Source organism: Aythya marila (genome assembly GCF_965140915.1).
Source record: "Aythya marila genome assembly, chromosome: 5".
In the NCBI taxonomy this organism is placed as follows: domain Eukaryota; kingdom Metazoa; phylum Chordata; class Aves; order Anseriformes; family Anatidae; genus Aythya; species Aythya marila.
Window position 1 is genome coordinate 48,072,632 of NC_139046.1, and position 21,896 is coordinate 48,094,527.

At 35.6% G+C, this 21,896-nt stretch overlaps 1 protein-coding gene across 14 annotated transcripts in view; it reads right to left on the reverse strand.

Moving 5' to 3' along the window:
- Positions 1–529: 529 nt before the first annotated feature.
- The window catches only part of LOC309878480 (uncharacterized protein), a 45,093-nt gene continuing 23,726 nt past the window's right edge, over positions 530–21,896 (reverse strand). For 9 of the 14 annotated variants that reach the window (XM_082761029.1, XM_082761026.1, XM_082761025.1 and 6 more), the window contains 9 exons: positions 11,175–21,857; positions 10,735–10,886; positions 9,114–9,273; positions 6,761–6,913; positions 5,495–5,662; positions 3,362–3,459; positions 2,883–3,017; positions 1,949–2,063; positions 530–1,151 (listed from right to left, as the gene is read on the reverse strand). In XM_082761029.1, coding sequence (XP_082617155.1) covers positions 993–1,151; positions 1,949–2,063; positions 2,883–3,017; positions 3,362–3,459; positions 5,495–5,662; positions 6,761–6,913; positions 9,114–9,273; positions 10,735–10,886; positions 11,175–21,857 — 11,823 coding nt within the window. In that variant the 3' untranslated portion in view covers positions 530–992. Of the gene's footprint in view, positions 1,152–1,948; positions 2,064–2,882; positions 3,018–3,361; positions 3,460–5,494; positions 5,663–6,760; positions 6,914–9,113; positions 9,274–10,734; positions 10,887–11,029; positions 11,129–11,174; positions 21,858–21,896 lie in introns of those variants that run through there. The other 5 variants (XM_082761023.1, XM_082761021.1, XM_082761022.1 and 2 more) reach the window with 2 other exon arrangements.

Here is a 21,896-nt window from a genome sequence, read left to right on the forward strand (position 1 = left end):
AATAGGAGAGATAGTTGTGCAGAGATTATAACAAAATACAGATGTATAAATATACCAGCCATATTGCTCCATTAGGCATCTACAGAAACCGAATGCAAATCCTCTGCTTTATAGCCTCTAAGTTGAAAATGTAACCTCTCTTCACTTGTATTATAGAATATATAAAATACATCAGGTTGTAGATTTATAAACCTGAAGTTAATGTGTTGAGCAGCTGAATAACATTTTGCCTCAAAGACACAGTAACTAAACCCACAAAGAATAGAAGAAGTGAATTAAAAAAAAAAAAAAAAGTTACAGGAATTGCACCTTTTAACAAAAATAAAGGAGTATAAGAAGTTTAAGACATTTCTTCATACCACTTCTGAATCCTGACTGATGCTTACACTTTGGCTTATCATATTACCACATACATATCTGTGCTCCTTGACAACAGCCAATACAAACTATAAGGACTTGATATAAAAGAAAGCTGACTTAAGCCTTTTATTTTCAGTCAAAAAAAAAACCAACACATCGAAAATCCAGTTCTTCTTCCTTTATTGCACTCTATAAAACTTCTTGTTATAATCAAGAAGCCAATAAACAGTAATAGCTGAATATTCCTTTAAAATGTATAGTTTAACTCTTAAAATAAAATTTATTTAGAAAAGATATCATTTACAACCCATTCAGTAGTAATCAATCATTATGTACTCACAAACAATATTAAATAACTTGTATGCAGCAGTTTCTTTATAGGGCAAATGAGGGGAATATTTTCTCCTTAGCAAATATAATATCCCACTGTTAAAGAGCAATTCAAATCAACTTTGGAGCAACTGTGATATACACAAATTTCTTACAAGAAGCTCAAGATTCATGTAGTGTAACAAGAATATATACAACTGTGTCCAGTGCATAGCTTAACAGCAGCATGTGAAAAGTCTATTATCTTCAATTGGCACACCATTACCTATAGGAAAATAATTTACCCAGAAAATGCAGTGCATTCAGAGAACACCAGTGAGGCACAGTAAAACAACAAGATGTAGTGTAACTAAATATGTAAGGAATAAATAGCGGGATTTTGCTCTGGACGTCAGCAGCTTAGAACAGTAAAGACTTCGTCCTCGAAGCCATCTTCTAAAGGAAAGGGCTCCTCCTTTCACCTGGTTAGGAAACAAAAACTTCAAGTAAGTGTTCATGCATACAGAAGAGAAGAATCTCTACTGTAACCTAGTTTTCCAAGGCACTCTATGCCCTCAAACTCTGATATGCAGCAATGGATGCCACAGCAAAGGCCATAACTATAGGTTATTTAAAGATAAAATTGAAACAGTAATAAACGGAGGAAAAATGGATATAAGGTATTTGTGCATTATGTAATTACATATGCATTCTAAAGATGAGGATGTATAATTATACACATACACATTTTATTTAATGGCCACATGTGTAACAAAATTACACTCTTAGACTATTTATATTTTAATTTGAACATATGTAATGGGTTATGTGGCATAGTTTATGCAGCTGCCTATGTTTGACCCATCATCCACAACCCTGACAGAACGAAGTATTTTCATTATCTACTTTGCTATGTTGAATGGACCTCTCCATAGCCAACACATCCCCAAGATATGTAAAAAAGAGTACTTCACAGAGAGCTTTTCAGAGTCAAGGCAGATTAGACAAGTAGCTGCTTGACACTAGTGTTTACATACAAAGAAGACAACCCAAATCAGTGATTCCCAGTGACTCAGAAAGGAGATCTGCACTTCAAAAATGAGTAAGTTGAAAGAGACAGAGGCATAGCAGAAGGAAGACAAGAGAAAGGAAATAGTACTGTGGGAGAAAATAATGAACTGTGCTGCCTTCTGTCCTATCTGCAATTAGCAGTACACAATTAGCACACTACATATGTAGATTAGAATTTGGGGTTTTTAAAAGCTTTTCATTCACTTACCTTTCGTACAATAACATGTTCACTAGGATTGATGATTAAGGCTTCCCTTTCCTCCTCAGTTTCCATCTGAACGGTGTATTCTCTAGGTACAGACCTGTAACTACTTACTTCAAATCTAGGGGAAAAGTAAAGGGAGACAATGAAATACTGAATTATCTTTCCTAATTCCAAATTAACATAAGAAACATTATTTTATACACTTACATTACAGGGAGAAGCTCCCCACAAAAAGCAGTAAAACTCAGTTTATGTTGCCAAGTCATCTTCAGTCTCCATTTGCAATCTACTCTCAAGGTGTTTCATTTATTCAGAATAACCCTCACCATTGCTAGCTGACTAGTGATTTTCTTATGATGATAATGATGGAGATTTTATGCAGGCAGATGGATAATATTTTAAATCTAAAATGTGACCGTACTAAAGCTGTTGTCAGTACATTTCTTCTGACTCAAAAAAAAGACCTTCAAAAGCAAAAGGCTAAATAAAGGGAAAAAAAAATCAGAGGCCATTAACACTTTCTTGATCCATTGAGTTAGAACCAGCTTTTTAACACAGTCACACATGAATTTTCTTTGCTTCAGGTATCATAGACTTGTAGACTTACAAACTGATTCTGTTCTATTATCAGAAATCTAACACGCACAGGTAAACTTATCACTAATCTCACTAAAAATAAAGGGCAAACTAAGGAATCTGACACAGTTTTCCAGTTCTGTAGTACACTCTGCATTTATTCCAGACCTACTGTAAATGAAGACCTCTATATCGATTCATCCAAAGGGAATTGGAACCAGAAGAGGAACCAGAGGGGGAAAATGGCTTAAGTTTTCTGAACACGCAGGTTATTTCATACTCAAGTAAGCATAAACACTTATGTGATACAGCAATCTGTTGTATATCCTTAAAATCAAAAAATCATGTTTTACAGGATTACCTGTTACTTAGCTCTTCAGAGAGTCCAAGAGCTTCTTCTGCAGCTTCTCTCCTTCTCTTCTCTTCTGACAATGTTTCTGTCAGCTGTGAGAGAGCCTGCTGCACTGAATCATATTGTTGCTCAGTCTCCGCAAGCCTATAACAAAATGAAATATGAACTCATATTTTATCTACCGAAAGAGTTTGTTTATTTTTTTTTAATTAATGAATATTCTGTTTGTGGTAAAGACTTACCTAATCTGAAGTGTCTCATTCTAATTACTTAAATAAAGTCACCAGTAAGTACGTATCTTTACAAAACTAAACCACAAATACTACCAAATAATAATTCAAGAATGAGACTGATTCCTCTAATCCACTGTAAATGCACACTTTTATCTTTCCCCTAAAAATACTTCAGAGAGATAAAAGCGTTACTTTTGCACTTACAACGCAGCTTTCAGGAAACCAATATTGCTAATACACACTCTCAGTCCTCACCTTTTTCTGAGTTCATTTAGCTCCATATTGTCTATTTCAACAATAACTGCAGATCTTTCCTGTGGTGCTCCAGGGGGAACTTCGGCTCTAGTTTCATCCTAGAAAATATTAAAGGGCAAAAAAAGCTAGTCACCATTTTTCTACTTGTAAAAATCTTTATATCAATTAAAGAAGCTATAACCACCACAAAGCAGTGGAACAAAACACTGTTGTGTCATTTGAACATTTAATTTCCGCAGCTGCAATTTTCCAAACCTGTCTTCTAACAGAAAGTTGAAGACTATGACTGTGTGTATTGCCAGTCTTGGAAGATACATGTACGCTGCATAACACAGCAATTCAAGCTATGTCTGCAGTGCAATAAATACATCTCCAAATCCACATAGTAACATAGTACTGACCATAGTTTCATAAAAAATGCAGCTATTACACTAACAGAATCTGAAACAAAATATGTGTGGTATCTCATCATGCCATGTAGACAAGCCAGTTCATGCTGAAGTAGCAGAAATATTCTGCAGAGTATTGAATCCTTTTTCTCACATCTGTGAACTCCACTCCAGGAACAAAAATCCCCCATTAATATAGTCACAGAATCATAGAATACCCTGAGTTGGAATGGACCCACAAGGATCACTGAGTTCAAATCCTGGCTCCACACAAAAATCAGACCATATGTCTGAGAGCACTGTTCAAACACTTCTTGTACTTGGTAGGCTCAGTGCCGTGAACACATCCCTGGGGAGCCTGTCCCAGTGCCCGAGCACCCTCTGGGTGCAGACCCTTTCCCTAACCCCCAGCCTGACCCTCCCCTGTCCCAGCTCTATGCCGTTCCCTTGGGTCCTGTCACTGTCCCCAGAGAGCAGAGCTCAGCGCCTGCCCCTCCGCTCCCCTCGTGAGGGAGCTGCAGGCTGCCATGAGGCCTCCCCTTTGTGTGCTCTGCTCTGGGCTGAACAAACCAAGTGACCTCACCTGCTCCTCATACATCTTGCCCTCTAAACCCTTCACCATCTTCACAGTCTTCCTTTAGATGCTCTCTAATATTTTATCTTTCTTATATTATAGCACCCAAAACTCCACATAGTACTCCTGATCATCTCCTCTGACTATCCTGACTAGTTACTGCAGCACTACCTGCCCAGTTTGCTGCTATATGGTATAAAACAAACAGCACAACAGAAATACTAGGACATGCAGTAGGACTAGGACAAGTCATGAGCAAGCTAGGATTACCAGTTGGAGTGGCACTGATTAACTGCCCGGGAGTAGATGGCTATATCTATGTGAAGAACAGGTGGTACTATGAGTCTGAATAAGGTAAGTCTCCCTTTTGTTCTCTCTCAGATAATCTATGCCTAACATAAAGCTTACAGCATCCTTATATGTAATGTTTAAATTCAGAGCTAGTGAGCTTTATGCAGTGTGGAAGCACTGAGAACTGTGTTGAAACAGCCTATTGCTTTGCAATCAACCAGGAGATAACAAGGGGGGATTCATTTATTTTACAGTTGACAATTCTCTCTAGATAATTTCCATTTCTGGAAGAATATGGATTGTTTTATATATAGGTCATCATAATATTGTAAGGTCTTTCGTTAATCACTCATTATTGAGCAAGCAAGGCAGTACAGGAAAACATTTCAAATTGAAGGGATCATAAAGGAATAAGCTTACATATGTATATGATGGGTTGCACATGGTACTGAAATGCTGAACTGTTTACATAGATCTCACTTCTCAAAATATTACCCAAAGACCTTGCAAAATGATTCATGTCTGCTGTGAAAGTATCACCAAACCTTACTAATCCAATGATTAGTGATCATTCAATTACATCTACCAGCTGTAGACTACTTCAAAAATACCTCAAAATGAAAAAAGTGTCAGTACAGATCTTCCTTAAATTAAAAGTTAAATAAAAATATCTTTATAGCTATAAAGACAGTTATCTTCAGTGCATCATAGACTAGCAGAAGTATTGAATCAGTAGAACAGGAAGCATTTACTGTATATTAATTTTTTTATTTATTAATAAACACTTTGTTTGTTTGTTTGTTTGTTTAGCACAAAAAAACAGCAAAAGCATGAGCACAGAAGAAAGAACCCTAAAAACTTTTCCATATGTTCATTTACCTGAACAATGCCTTGGAAAGACGTCACTTGCATTGTCTGATATTCTCTCTCCAGCCTTAAATAACGATTCTGCAAATCAGTATAACGAAGCTGATTATCCCTCAGAGTCTGAGACAGAGTCTTCAACTGGGCAGACAAGATAGCATTCTCTTCTGCTGACTGCACAACCTGAAAGAAAATAATATTTTAATTAAGAAAGAAAAAAAGGAATTATGTCCTCCAGGAAATCACTACAGATTTGAGACCTGTTGTTGAATATAATTGTGTACTGTTTTCAAAATTGCATCAATTTTTTGGCAAGGTCATTTTGGTTAGATTTAACTATCTATTTTACGAGCAGCAGAAATAATAAAACCTGCATATTGGTTTTCTCTGTAATCTATATGACAAAAGGGTAACTGCAGCTTTTCCCCAATGCTTTCCTCCCCATGTTTGCTATGACATCCCTGTGTGGCCAAGTACAGTATACCTAGCTCTGACTTCCGGACAATGAATATAGCTAAGTAAATTGAATAGTATAAACATGTTCATCAGACAATCAAGGAATGTACAGCTGTTGAGTTTTCATCTTTTCAAAAACAGAACAGTACTTTGGGTCTCCACCCTTTACCCACATACTCATCTTGTGGGAGCTTGAGATTACTATGCCCGTTTTAAAATTTTGTTGAAATTGTTCTTAGATTCATAAAACGTTTGGGTGAAGCAGTGAAAACAGACACAATCACAGATGAAAGGTAACATAAACCTAATTTTCTCTGCATACCAAACTACATGAAGCAAGATAACTGTTTAGGGAATTTCCAAGAACGTTTACAAACTTCTGCTAACAAAACTGAACACACATGCACACACACGCACCCCCCACATCTTAACAGCCACATAAGGGTTCATAAAGACACTGTTAAGAAACATTTTTGAGGTTTTTAACATTTGGTATGAGATAGCTAAAATCTTGTTCCAGCTAAGACAGACATCTGTTTCTGTCTAATGAAAAATACTTTGAGTTCAAGTTCAGCAATGTCTCTTTAGAATGCAGATTCAAATAAACTTATCTCACTCGAATAAGTAGCCAGGAAGGCCGCAGCATCACATTGAGCTTAAGTTTGCAATTTGTAGTCTGAGCCAACTGGGATGTTATGAAGAACCTAAGTTTTAAAGCACTCAGTTTCAATTATGTGAGATACCACCAGTTCAGCAGTACTTCTATGTTGACAACTCTCAAATTCAAATTAACTCTTTAGGACGATGGTTGTTGTTTTAAGTTACCTTTGAATTAATCTGATGTAAATGCAGATCTTTCTGGTGCATCTCCTGAAGACAGCGCTGTAACTCATTTTGAAGTTGATTCTTCTCAGCCAAGACATGTTTGATTTCCTCAGGGTTGTCTGCACTTCCAGCAAGGGAGGCAGTTTCTAAAACCTTAAAGTATCACCATATTCAATGGTAAATAACATGGGAATTTTTATAAATAGTATACAATTTCAACACTAAATACATATGGACTACACAACGATATCCTTTTCACAAGATTATTTCATTCTCACAAGTTAATCTTGCATTTGCAAGAGGCTTTACTAAATATGTACTACTAAATATTTTCAACTTAAAACTTCAATACAAAAAAAAATACCATGAAGAAACATGCCAACTAAATTGTACATTCGCAAATAGCATGAAGCACAGAAGTGGAAAAACAGTAAAGCCAGATGAACAAAATACACCTTTTAAAATCAATTTTCTAATTAATAATGTAGGATATTCATAACAAGGTAAAAAAATAGCTATTTTCTAAATATGAATTTAAAGCTGAAAGTCCATTTTTCAAAAATAATTAAACTCTATCACTAATTGAAAAGGACAAAGTTGTAAGTATCTAGTAGGCCAACATTATGATGTTGATCTGATATAATGAAGGAAAGCAGTCTGCCTCCAATGGTTTCTGGAATCTATCTTCTCATAAAATCATGAAATAAAGACTTGTACCACATAAAATATTCCATAACCCAACGGACATTATGGTTCAACAGCTTTGATATATTGTTTTAACCATGAAAAACGAACAACATATGATAGGCATAATTTGACCAGCTAAAATGTTATTTTTAATAAAATACAAGGAAGATAGCCCATCTCTACTTCCTTTGGCACAGAAAAGGCAAACAAAAATATTATTTCCTCAAATCTTTAATGATAATCTGCAAAAACAGACAGGAGACAGCTGATTAACTCTAATAACATGCAAAGATTCAGTGGCCAATAAATACATTGTTGGCACCCTACAAATAATAGTACAACATCCTACTCTCTTTCAAACATGTGCCACAGGAACAACTAGTGACACTGGTTTTACAATACTGCAACTGCAAATGACACCAAATTGGCAAAAGAAACCAGAATTATAGACCCAGAATTTCCAGAGTTATATTCTCACTCGTGGGCATAGCACGTTTCATCTCAGCTACTACTTAAGTATTCTTCTGTGAGCTGTCTGAAGTTCCATGCTCTCTTCTTGATTTTACAGAATTAACCGAGAAAGCTGTAAACTGTATTAGTTATTTTTCTTTCCATTATCTATCTCTGTATTTATCAATACCAGGTCTACTGCTGAACCAAATTCTTCCTCATTCATCTAGTTTGAACTTCTTCATATCGTATTCTGGATTTAACTAACCTAAAATAGTCACTTGGAAGATAACTTAAGTAATCCACTAACAGTAGCAACTCAGTCAGGTGCAAATACCATTACAATTCAACTATAGTAAATTGTTACTCCTTTCTGGCTAAGACTCAGTAAGTATTACTGGTTTGTAGCAGTCCTTCACCTTTTCCTTTACAACTACATTATTTCTTTATGAAAGTTCTTTCAATGTTTTTTGACCATTGCAACATATCGCATCAGCAAGTTTTTTATTTTATAATTGCAAAAGAAACTTTTTTATTGTTTAAAAGAAGTTGATCAACATCAGACTCCATTAAAAACTGTTTTAAATTATTGCAACTCCTTTGCTTGGAATCAAGACCTCTAAGATCATCAAGTCCAACCACTAACCAAGCACTGCCAAACCTACCACTAAATCATGTCCCTAAGCACCACATCTACTACACATCTTTTAAATACCTCCTGGGATGCTAACTCAACTACTTCCCTGGGCAGCCTGTTCCATTCACAACCCTTTCAGTGAAGAAATTTTTCTGAATATCCAACCTAAACCTCTTGTCCTATCACTTGTTGATTGGGAGAAAGATCAACCCCCGACGTTGCTACAATTTTCTTTGAGGTAGTTGTAGAGAGCAATAAGGTCTCCTCTGAGCCTCCTTTTCTCTAGGCTAAACAATCCCAGCTCCCTCAGCTGCTCCTCACAGGACTAGTTCTCTAGACTCTTCACCAGGTTCATTGCCCTTCTTTGGACGTGCTCCACCTCCTCAATGTCCTTCCTGTAGTGAGATAGTTGTAGTTCACTGATTTGACTGACCCCAGAAGCACTGACATAAAGTTAATGCACCCATTAACATCCCACCCTTCACTATCATATACAATATAGTTTTCATTTAGGAAGTGTGCTGTACAATAAATCAATTGAAGCAGGTTAGTGCTACCTGCCACGTTTTATTTGTTTACCTTGACTGGGTAATTGCCGCTGGTGGAGACTGATTTCTTAACAATCAAGTCTTCTTGCAGCTTCTGTAGTTCTGCAATCTGTCGGTCTTTCTCAGCAACTGTCATTTGACATTGATTTCGCAGTGCCTCGGACTCTGAGAGGAGGAGGCTTTTTTCCGTTCTGAACATAAAATAACAAACCAGCCATTAAATAACAACATACTAGATACAAGTCAATGAGAATGATAAAGTTGTTCTAATTGTTATTTCTAAAATAAATAATAGCAGTTTTTAAGCAAATATATGTAAATATGGTCCATTTTATGAACATTCTCAATGCATATTTCAGTTTGAAGAGGTCTGCTTTAAAAAAAAAAAGAAAGCTTTGAAAGTGATATCATCATGTTTACTTCATTGGATTGGAGACAAGAGTCTACTGTCTTTAAAGATAATATTTCTTAATGCAATACATACTTGAGCTATCTAAAGAATAATGTTGGGCAGCAGAGCAACCCTAGGTTATAGTAGTGTTGAGTGCTGCTCAAGATATACAGTCTATTCCATTTCAAACAATGTAAATTTGAAGAGGAGTGCCTAGACTCAAAATACTATTAAATAAGCAAACATACCACATCTCCAGAAAGTGCTGTCATAATACAAATGAAATTACAAAGGGCATAACATCAATTTAAAATACGCTTTTGAAGTTTAGAAAAATACTTGGAAAAAACTGTCAACCTGTCAAGTCTACTAATTAGTATGTGGTTTGAATTATCTCATGCTAACTTGCTCACATTTGCAAAGAAAAATGTGGGGCTGGCCTTCTGATCTACATCCCCCCTCCACACACACACCCTTCTCTAGTATAAAACAGGTATTATCTGACAGAGGCTTTAATGGCATAAATTGTACTACAGACAGTAAAATACAGTAAGGCACTAGGGATAGTGCCTACTAGCCTGAAATTCAAACAAAATTATTTTCACTGAACTGATGATAACATGTTTTCACACTTCGAATCACCTCCAACTAGTTTAAAACTTGAACAGTCTAGGACAACCAAATATTGATCTGTCTCTACTGAGTGCCACTTAAAAATGCCTACTACCTTCTTTGAACGCAGACCTCATATGGTATTCACAGAAAGGCGTCACATTATTCATTTCACACAGATAGTGCAAGATGTGAATAATGTTGAAGTGAACCCTTCAATCTACAAAAATATTGCTCAAATGTGAAATGAAGTTAATTTTCAATATGTAGTTGGCTCACACTTGCAATATTTCAGATGTCTATTAAAAAAAATGGAGAAAACGTTCAGCCATCCCAATGGTTACTCTTACTGAGAAGAGAATATGATACCATGCATAGAAATATGATTCTTAAGCTGTGATTTCATATACCCAAGTCACCAGCTGGAGAGAAAACATTCATTCAAGATTGATTGAAATTTTGCATAAACAAAGAGATCACTACAGAAGGTTACAAAGATAAATGGGAAGAAAGAGAACTGTGTAAAGTTGACTGCGAATATTATGGAAATATTCTTCTGGTAGACAATACATAATATTCTGTCAGTTTACTGTCAGGTTGTGAAGACATTGAGGAATTCTAAACAAAATCCACCTGTATTATTTGTTACCTCAATCCAGCAAGCTCACTCTGGTATGATGCAATCTCTCTCTCGGTTTCTGCTTGGAAGGCTTTTGTCTGATGCAATGCCTTCTCCAACTCATCAACCTTGGTCTTCAGTTTTGATATTTCAACAGCTGCAAGGCTGGCTCCTTCTTTAGCCTACATTTAATAAACATGATTAGTGAGCTGGAATGAAAAATATGTGCTTGAAGCTCTATTAGTGTTAGAATTCTAGAACAGAATTATGTTTTTTTGTTTGTTTGTTTGTTTTCCCATTTGCTCTTCTTTAACAGGATAACTACCTTAACTATCAAAATTGTGAGCATGTCTTCTCTAATCATACTATGTTTTCTTGGCACTTGCATAAATCTTGATGTTAAACTTCAGAATCCATAATGTCTCTAAGTATTAAAAAAACACACATTGATGTAGCTATTTAAAACTTACCAATCTTTCCCAATTGATCTGAGGCCTATCCAAATTACTTTTAAAAAAATTTATCTCACCGATGCTGTTGCAAGCAATGGGAAACGAAGCTGTTCCCTGTTTAGTTTCAGAAACTACCTTCTGTTTGCTGAGTTCCTGCAGCAATTTGTCTCGGTCATCCTGAAGACTGGCCATAGCCTTGGAAAACGCTTCAATCTGGTGAACATAATTCCCACACTCAGATGACAGTCTGCTAATCTCCAACTCATGGGTGACTAATGTCCTACAGAGATTTTCAATTTCATCACCAATCTGATGAAGTGTAACCTTAGTTGCAGCATCAAAATGCACCTTATTCAGAAGATCATTTTCTTTGAGCATATTGACAAGATGTGATTTAAAGGAATCCAATTCAGCTTCAAGTTCGTCTCCTTTCTTTTTTTCGGACTTGAGTTCTGATGTGTATTTGCTCTGAAGTATCTTTAAGTCCTCTATTATCCTATCTCTGTCATTTTGTAGAGCAGTCATTGCTTTCCCAAAGGCCTCATTTTGGGATCTCAGCTCTCTATTCTGAGATTGAATTTCTAGTATCACCTCCTTTAAAGCATCAGGTTCATCTCCATGCTCAGGTGTCAAAAGAGTGTTACTGTATTCCCCATCTGCATTTCTGCCCACTGATTTCTGGACTTCCTGAATCCTCTTCTGAAGTTTTGCTCCATACAGTCCATCAGATACACATTCTTTTTTCTGAATACTACCACTAGTTAACAATTTCTCTCCAGATTCAGAAACAAGTTTCTCCTTGTTTAATGATGCAATTAAAGATTCTAAATCATTTACTTTAGACACTAATTTTTTATTTTCATGTTCCAGAGATATAGCAGTGTCTATTTGCAGTTGATTGGATAGTTGCATGTCTTTTATTTGCTTTTGAAGATCGTATTTTTCTTTTTCAAGGCCTTTAATAAAATCCAATTTCTGTTTAAGTAAGTCTTTCAGTTGATGATCTTTCAGAGATAAAACTTGGTTAAGATCTTCCCTATACTTAATTAGCTGTGCACTTAACATTGCATTTTCAGAATGAAGATCGTCTATCTGATTGAGAAGTATCCTTAATTCTTGTTTCAAAGCATTATTTTCACTTGCATTGCCAACTATAAGACTGTCCCGCTCATGTAAGACAGTTTGGTGAAGATGTTCCAACTCTTTGTATTTAGAAAAAAGATCATCCCGATCATTCTGAAGAGATGACATTGATTTTTTAAAAGCATCTATTTCACTGGCAATTGCAGCCTTATCTTGATCTGCTTTATCTGCTTTCATCTGGAGATTTCTTAGTTCATTTTCCATCCTCTGACAGGACTCCTCAGATTGTTCTCTCTCCCTCTGCAGAGACCTTAACTGAAGTTCATATTCTTTGATCTGTTGTCTATGTTGAGTCTGTACCTGAACCAGATAGTCAGAAATTTCATCACCTTTTGAAGAAATAAGTAAAGAAATTTCTTTATCTTTATTATTTAGCATGATTTTCATTTGCTCAGAAATGGTAATCTGCTTTTCCAATTCAGCATTAATTTTTTCCTTTTCAGCTAGAAGCTGTTGCAATTCTTGTTCTTGTCTTGTAAAATTACTTTCCAGTGCTTTTATCTCTCTTCCTGCACTTTTACTATTCTCTATGAGATGATTAAGAGAATTATTTTCTTTAAGGAGTGCTTGCAAAGCTTCTTCTTTTGACTGAAGAGCACTTTCCAATTCTTGCTGCCTGTTAAAAAAAGAGGTATTCTCTTCTTTTATTTTGCAGAGCTCTTCATGCCGTTGTGTATCAGCAGATTTTTGCCTCAAGTACAGTTCATCCTTTGTTTCCTCTACCACAGAATATTTGATATTCAGTTCTTGAATCTGAGTCATTTTGTCTTTCAGTTCATCTTGTAAAGACATTATCCTTTTATTACTGTCTTCTATCTGTTTCTCTTTACTTTGGATGGCCTCTTTGAACTGCATTTCCCAGGTCTTCATTTCCGTGATTACCCTATCCCGGTCATTTTGAAGAGAGGACATACACTTTGCAAAAGCAGCTAATCGTGCCAAAGCTGCATTCAAATCTGCCTGAAGTTTCTTGTTTTGAGAATCCTTAAAGTTAACTTCCTCTTGCAATGCACGAATCTCACTAACTGCCCTGTCTTTTTCTCTCTGAAGGGCACTATGTCTTTCCTCCAGGTTCAAAAACTCTCTTTTGTGAACCGATTTTGATTGTTGAAGATTAAGTTCCAGTTCTGTCACATGTTCTCTCTTTTGGATTTGTAGTTCATCTTCTTTCTTCTTAAGTTCTTTTCTCCAATTTAGATTCTCGGCTGTAAGCCTGTCCACTTCATTCTTTGACTGATCCAACAAGCTCACCTGTGAAGAAAGCTTTTCATTGAGATGGTTTATTTCTTCATTTGATTTGGCAAGTTTTTCCGACATATTAGTTAAGTCCTTTTCAAATTTCTCACTTTTTGACTGTGACAGTTTCACAGATCTTTCCAAATCCAGGATCAACTCCTGGAGTTTTATAGAATCCTTTTGCAAATGGTTGATCTCTTGCTGTTTCTCCTTTAAGAGTTCTTGTAATTCTTTTGTTTTGTTTTTACTTCCACTATTATCTCTCTGGGCACATTTCACCTTCTCCTCAAACACTTTTACAAGGTGTAACTGCTGTTCTTCTTTTTCTCTAATCACGTTACATTTTTCTGCCTTTAAGTCTTCCAGTTGCTGTAACAGCAAGTTATTCTGCATCTGTACTGATTTCACTCTATCAGTAAGATGATCAATTTTTTTAATGTGATTAAGCAATTCTGTTTCAAGAAATTCTCTCTCATTCTTTACTTTGTAAGAACTTTCTTGTACATTTTCTAATTCCTCTTGTAACAGACATTTATCATCCTCTAAAATCTTAACTTTTTCATTTAGACTAACAATTTCTTGGTTAAGACTTTTACATTCCATGTCCAGCTTTGTGATACAATGATTTTTATAATCCAAAGATTTTTCAGTTTCTTTCACTTTTTCTGAAATTAATTTTCTTTCTTGTTCTAGGACAAGCACATCTTGTTCTTTTTCAGAGAGCTTATCCTTTAACATGTTAATGTCCTTTAACAACGATTCATTCTCATACAATGCATCAGTCATTTTAGATTGCATATCATTTTGGTATGTTTCCATTTGACCTTGAAGGTCTTCCAGAGCTGCTTTAGTTACACTGATGTTATTATGGAGAATGTCATTTTCATTCTGAATATTCTCTAAAGTCTGCTTTAAACTTTCAGAAGTTTGCTTCAGCTGCTCGTTTTCCTCTGTCAGCTGATGATTCTGCTGAGTGAGCTCCTGAAGACGATCCTTGTGTTCTTCTATCCTCGCCTCTTGCTCACGTATCTGCCTTTTTGCTTTACTTTGTAATTCATCAACTTCCAATTTCTTGGATTCACTGAGTTGTTTCAGTTGGTCCTTAATAACATTATTTTCATCAATGAGGTTTTGAAAACGCTTCTCAAGAGCCTCCTTCTCAGATTCTCCTTCTTTGAGTCTTTGAATAGCCTCTTGCTTCTCTTTTCTAGTGGCATCAATAACTTGCCTCATATCTGCTATTTTACTACTGATATTCTCGTAAGCCTGAAGGAGCGATTCATACTCTTGCTTTAATTCACTATGTTTAGCCTTCCATCCTGTTAATTCAACTGTCTGAGAATCTTTTAAGGTATTTAGCTGGAAAGAGAAGGCCTCTTTTTCCTGAACTATAGTCTCCATGGTAGATTTAAGACTTTCACATGCAGCAGTGAGGTTTTCATTTTCAGTCAACAGTCTAGCATTTTCAGAAACAAGGCTCTCCTCTTCAGATACTGGAGAAACAGTATTCAAACTTTGCTTTTCTCTACCAACCTCTAACAACAATTGTTCAAGTGTACCTGTCTTGTTCACCAGTTCCTCCCTTTCTAATATCAGCTTATCAATCTGGTCTTTTAGACATCTATTTTCTCTCAGGGCCTCTTTCCGTGATATTAAAGCTGCTTGTAATTTTCTCTGAAGGCGGTCTTCTCTAGGCCTCTCCTCTGCTGTAGTTCTTTGCTCTTGTGGTTTAGAATTATTTACATTTACAGTTTTTACCAGTGGCTCTTGACCTATTTGCATTTCTTTCTGGATTTGATGTTCTGTTGTTTCTTTCAGTTTAGTTTTCCCAGAGTAATCAGTCTCTGATAGTTGAAAACAAGTGCTTTTACTTTGCAATTTTCCTTGAAGCGAATTGCTTTCTAAACAGAACTCTTTCTGTTCCTTTTCAGTATCATTTTCTTCCTTAAACTCTTTGCATGACACCACAGGACTACTTATCTCAGCCTTCTCATGTAGTATACATAGCTCTCTCAGAAGCTTTTCATTTTCTTCACTGAAATGGTTTACCTCACTTTTCATATTAATTAGCTCCAAATTGGACTTCTCTATACAACTAAGAAGCTCTTCTTTTTCGCTCTTCATTTCTTCCAATGCCACTTTATAACGGTGGGCTTCTTCTTGGCCCTCCTTTATAGCTTCCTTTAATAATTCCTTTTCCAGATCAAGTTTCTCTCTGAAATCCTTAAGTGAAGAATGCAATGCTTCTATTTCCTCATTCTTTTCTGCAACCTCCTTCTTAGCTTTCATTCTCAATCTGTGCATTTTCTCCTGACTCATCTTGTAATCCTCTTCATTTTTTTTAATAAGTGTTTCTTTCTCATTATTGACATGTTCAAGCATTGCCTTGATGTCTACAACTTCAGCCGCGTATGCTTTCAGCTTTTTCTTTAGCTGCTTTAAGTCCTCCAACAAACTGTCCCTATATTGCTCCTGGTACTGTTCCTGCTGTCTCACAGAGTTTAAGTCAACTTTAAGAGTTTCTTCTCTTTCCCCAACGAATTCAACTAATATTTTTCTCAACTCTTCCTTTAACATGTCTGTTTCTTCCTGAATCTTTGCATAATTACTTCTTAGTTCTTCTAATTCAGTCTCTTTCCTTGTTACTGAAGTTACTACGTTTTCTGACTCTTTCAAGGATGCAATCTGAACCTTGCTTCTTGATTTTTCTGATTCCAAACTCTTCACATCAGTTTCTTCACATTTTCCCAAAAGCTCCCCCTGTAAGCTTTCTTTTTCCCTTTTTAATTGATTCATAATATTAATTTCACTGTTGGAGTCCAAACATTTCTTATGGTCCCCAGCACTTAAATTGGTCTCTTCAGAATTGTAATTTTTCAATAATTCTTCCCTCTGAACTTCAGACTTCACCTTTTCAAGAGCTATAAAGAGCTGAGAACGTTCCTCTTCATATGCACTTACTTTTTCATCAAGCACAGATTGTAGGTGAGCAAGCATGCAGTCCTTTTCTTCTAAAGATTTTAGGTTCTGTTCACATATATTTTGTTTTTCAGCAATAACATCAGTTAGTCCTGCAATACTGGTCTCAAGTTGCTCTAAATGAGAGGCCTTTGCAGACAACATTTCATTTAAATCACTTATTTTGGCATCTTTTTCTAAAAGTTCTTGCTTCAAAGTTCCAAGATTAGACTCAAAATCATTATTTTGTACTTCAACTAGTTTCAGCTTGTCTGTTAACTCAGTAACTTTCTTCAACAACTCCTCTGATTTTTTTTGCTCTTTTTCTATTTCTTCCTGTCCACTCTTTTCTAGTTTTCCAACTTTTTGCATTAGATCCCTTCTTACTATCAGTGCTGCTTGAAGTTTCTTTTTCAGATTCTCTTTTTCCTTGCCAAGTTTCTCAAGATTAAACTGCATCTCCCCTTTTTCTTTCATTAAATCTTTAACAACAGCTTCTCTATCGCTTAACATAACTTGACTACATTCCAGTTCTCTCTTACAATCCCCAAGTTCCTGCAGTACTCTATTTAGTTCTTCTACAGAACTATTATGAACAGCTTCCAGATCCTGCAGCTTGCGATTTAATGTATTCCTCTCTTCTGAAAAATTCAGCATTTCATTTGACAATGATTCCATGACCTGGGCAACAGAGCAGTCCTTTTCTTTCAGCTGCTGGCTTAGACCAGAAATTAAATCCTTTTGCTGATTTACCTGTGAAGTTAAGTTTTCTATGAGTTGATCTTTTTTTCCCATTTCTTCAAGAAAACTTGCTACTTTTTTACCTTCAACATTCAATTTTTCTTGACTGGTTCTTACTATTTCTTCTGATTTATTTATTTTGTCCTGAAGAAATTCAACCTGCTTGTTCATTTCTGCAAATGATTCCTCTCTTTCTTTCAAAAGAGACTGTTGCTTACATAATGTTTCCTTGACAGTGACCATTTCTTGTGATAGGCATTCAATTTCAGATTCATAGGTACCCTTCATTTTTTCAATATCACTCTGCAGCAACTCCTTCTCTTTCTCAAGTAATCGCATGCTTTTTAATTCATCTTTTATGATATCTATTTCCTTCTGTTTTTCTAAAAGAATCAGTTGCAATTGTTCTCCTTCTGCTTCTTTGCTCAAAATAGTAGTTATCAGAGTGGAGAATTTTTCCAACTGAATTTTACTATCAGTTAGCTGCAGTTGGGAATCTGAAGTCTGTGCATTCTCTTCTTTATACAAAAGCTTACTATTAAGTAATGGAGATAGGGTTTGAGTTAATTCCTCTTTGGAAAGATCCAGCTCTTGCTGTAAAGACTGGATTTTGTTATCCTTTGATTTCATTTCACTTTCTAAACTGCTCAAATGCTCAGTAAGATTTTTATTTTGTAAAGTTGCCCTATCGAGTTCTGTCACCCATTTGTTTTCTGACTCAAGTAGATTTTGTTCTAGAGTTTTAAATTTAAGTTCTAACTTAGAAAGTTCTTCACCCTTCGCACTAACCTGCATCTGTAACTTCTCTTTTTCAGTCTTCATCTGCAGTTTGACAGCATCTATCTGCATTCTTGAATAATTCTCACTGGTTTCTAGTTTTTCATTAATTTCTTGGAGCTCTTCCAATTTCTTTTGCAAATGATTTTGAGATGCAGTAAGCTGTGTGTTTTCAGCCATCAGTTTATCAGCATCTTCTTGTAACATATTTTTTTCTTTCTGTAAAGATTCTACCTGGCTTTGCAGATTACCTATTAAAAGCGCATTGTCGTGGCTGTCTTGAGATGATTTGGAATTTACATTCGTCAGCTCTAACTTTAAACATGCTATGTTATCTGCCTGTTCACTGCACGTCACACGCAGGGACTCCACAGCCAATTCTTTTTGCTGTAAATCTTGTTCCCATGTACTTATTTGGTCTAGTGCTTTTTGGTATTCATTTTTTACAGTCTCAAGCTCAACTGTCAAAGAATCGATTTTTTTCTGATTAATATTAAAGTCTTCATTCTTTTCCTGAAATTCCTTAGTAAGATTTTTCATGGCTGCATCACTTTTCTCTAATTCTTCTCTGAGAACCGCAATCTCACTAGAAAGAATATTAATGTTGCTATCTGCCAACTGTATACTTGTATCTTTCTCCTTCACAGAATTAAGCAGTCCAGCAATAACTTCTTCTTTTTTATTAAGAGCTGCATCGAACTCAGTTTTTAGTTCATACTGTGCTTCAATTTTTTCCTGAAGAGAAACCAAAGCATTCTCTTTTTCATGGACTAGTTCTTTAGATTTTTGTAGTTCTTTTGTTAGGTCGTGTACCTGACTTGTGAGTTGGGAAATTAAATTTATATTCTCTTCATCTTTCTTTGCTTTCTCCTTCAGAGTTTTGAGGAGACTTTTATTTTCTACAAGAGACGATTCCTTTTCTGACAATGAACGATCCATCTCAATTATTACATTCTTCTGATGTTGTAACTCTTTTTGTAAATTCAATTTCACATCCTCCAGCTCCACCACCTGTTTCTTTAATACCTCACATTCATTCTCTTTTTCTTGAATTTGCAGCTTTAAACTCTCACTAAACAATGACATACTATTGACAGTTGAATCTTTTTCTGAAACAAGTGCTTTTAATTGTTCTGCTTCTGAAGTTAAAAGCTCTAACTGCTTCTGCTGCAAAACAGATGATTCCTGTACATCAGAAAGATGTGCTTTTAAACTGACATACTCATCTGACTTTTGTTTTAAAGATTCATCCTTCTGTGTAATTGAATCATTTAACTGTGCTGTTTTTTCTGTCACATTTCTAAGCTGATATTGAAGGTCAGAAATAACCTCCATATTCTCAGACAGTTGAACCCTAAGTACATCAGACTCTTCAGATTTATCTTTTAATAACTTTAATTCTTGGGCTTGTCTCTTACATTCATTTTCTTTTTCCTGCATTGCTTGCCTAAGCTGACTGATTTCAAAACCTAGGGTTTGTATTTGGTTTTGCAGATCTGAAACAATTTGCAAATATTGCCCTTCTCCTGCCATTTTACTATCTTTCATTTGCTGTATCAAAACATCTTTTTCAGAAATTAGAGTTTCTTTTTCTTCTAAGACAGTTCTTAAGTCTTCTTTCTCAATCACTAGGCCATCAATTTGGTCCTTCAGAGCCAAAATATTATGACTTTGTTGGGACAAGTGTGAAGTTAAAGCAGCTACTTCATCTGACTTTTTCATTGCCATAGCATTTACTGTTTCAATGTCTACTTTCAATTTTTCATTTTCTAGAGCTGCTGTGTGTGCTTGTTGCCTTGCTAAAGTAACTTCAGACTGCTGCTGCACCAACTGTGACTGAAGAACTTGAAATTCACGTGACTTCTCGCTCAGTAAGTTTGAAAGGTCTTCCTTTTCATTCTTAAGCACAGCCACTTCTTTGCTTAATAGTTGTAGCTGATTATTTAACACTCTGCTTTCTTCAATTTTGTCTGAAACTTGCTTATGAAGTTTCTCGAGTTCTGAACCCTGACTTTTTGCAGTCAGGTTTCTTTCCTCTACCCACTGAGATAACTTTGTTTTTTCTTCCTTAAGATTTTTAATCTCATCCTGCAACTCCACAACATAATTTTTACTGTCTTCCATTTCCTTATGTAATGAATCATTTTGAAGGATTTTTTCTTCTAGACACCTGCTCTTAGCTTCAATATCCAAAGTTAAGCTTTGAACTTGTTCCTGCAGTAGTAAATTCTTTTCCTTACTATGGCTGAGCTCTTGGATTAGGGTACCGCATTCAGATAACTTACTATTTATCATTTCTTCTTTCTTTATCTCATTGTCTTTGGCATCCTTCAGTTGAATGAGAAGTGATTGCATTTGTTCATGCAACTGTTGTGCCTGTTCCTTGCTTTCAAACAATTGATCAGCTAACACATTACATTCCTTTGTTTTCTTCTGCAGCTGTTCTGCAACTGAATTTTCTTTTTGCTCTGCAAGTACTGAAAGTTGTTCAATCTCTTTTGCCAGAGTGTTTTTATCACAATTTAGTACTGAAACAGTTTTTTGGTACTCGGCAGTGCTAACAGATAATTTGTTCTCTATTTCTGCCACAGCCTGGATTTTCTTTAACAATTCACACTCTTTTACATCCAGGAGTTTGGACAAATTCTCATTTTCACTGATCAACTGTTGCTTCTCTTTTTCCATTACATCTATACTTTTTTTCAGTTGTTCATTTGTTTTTATTTGCTCTGCCAGTTCTTCTTCTTTCCCCTCAAGATCTGCCTGCAATTGCTTATTAGCTGAAGCTTTCTCTTGTGTCTCTATTTCCATCTTTTTAATTTGTTTATGTATTTCACTTAATTGGTTATTAAGCTCTTTGCAACATGTCTCTTTGGCTTTCAGATCTCCAGTTAATTTAAGTTTAGTCTCTTCATTTTGTTGCTCCAAAAACCCAAGCTTCTTATCTAATGAAATAATGATCTCTTGTTTCTCTTGTAATTCTTTTTTAATTGTTTCCTGATGTTCAGTATGTTCTGTAAGCTTCTGACACAACTGAGCTAACTCTTCATCTTTTTTAGCATCTTCCAAAACTAGTTTGTTGTATAAATCTTTAATTGATTTTAACTCGTTTTCAAGTGTCTGTTCTTTACTCTCTTTCTCTTTAAGCAAACTGTTCCATTTTTCTTTTAGTGTGTTGCTTTCCTCAATCTGAGATTTCAAATATTCAGTTTCTTTTCTTTGTTTATTCTCAGTTTCTTGTAGCTTTTCAGATGATTTGCTAATTTGTTCTTTCAGTAAAGTAATTTGTGACTCACACTCCATAAGATTGTTATGGTATGTAACATTGCTGGCCTTGATCTCGGAACGAAGATCCTTAATTGTAATGCTGTTCTCACTGATTTGTCTTATTAATTCCTCATTTTCTTTGGTTTTAGCTTCATTCTCAACTCTAACTCTTTCTAGCTCTAGTCTCATTGTATTACTCTGCTCAGAAAGGACAGATATCTTCACACTTGCATCTCTGACATCAGCTGTTTGTACTTCTTTCAGTAAATGAGCTTCCCTTTCAGCCTTTGATAAAGCTTCTTCCATCCCTCTTATTTCTTCCTCTTTGCATTGCACTTGCTGCTTCAGGATAACAACCTGTTCAGAATATTCTGTCATATTCAAAGATAAGGCAGATATTTCCCTCTCTTTTTCTGCCACTGATTCTTTAAGATTATCAATTTCTCTTTCGCGTTTCTGGAGATCTTGAATTAGTTGAGATCTTTCCTCTAAATGGCTTGTATTCAGTTTGTCAAGCTCTTCATTTGTCTGCTCCAGATCTAGCTGCATCGATTCCACCATGCCGTCTTGTTTCAAAGTCTAAATATTAAGAAAAGAGCGTTACAATAATACTTCAAA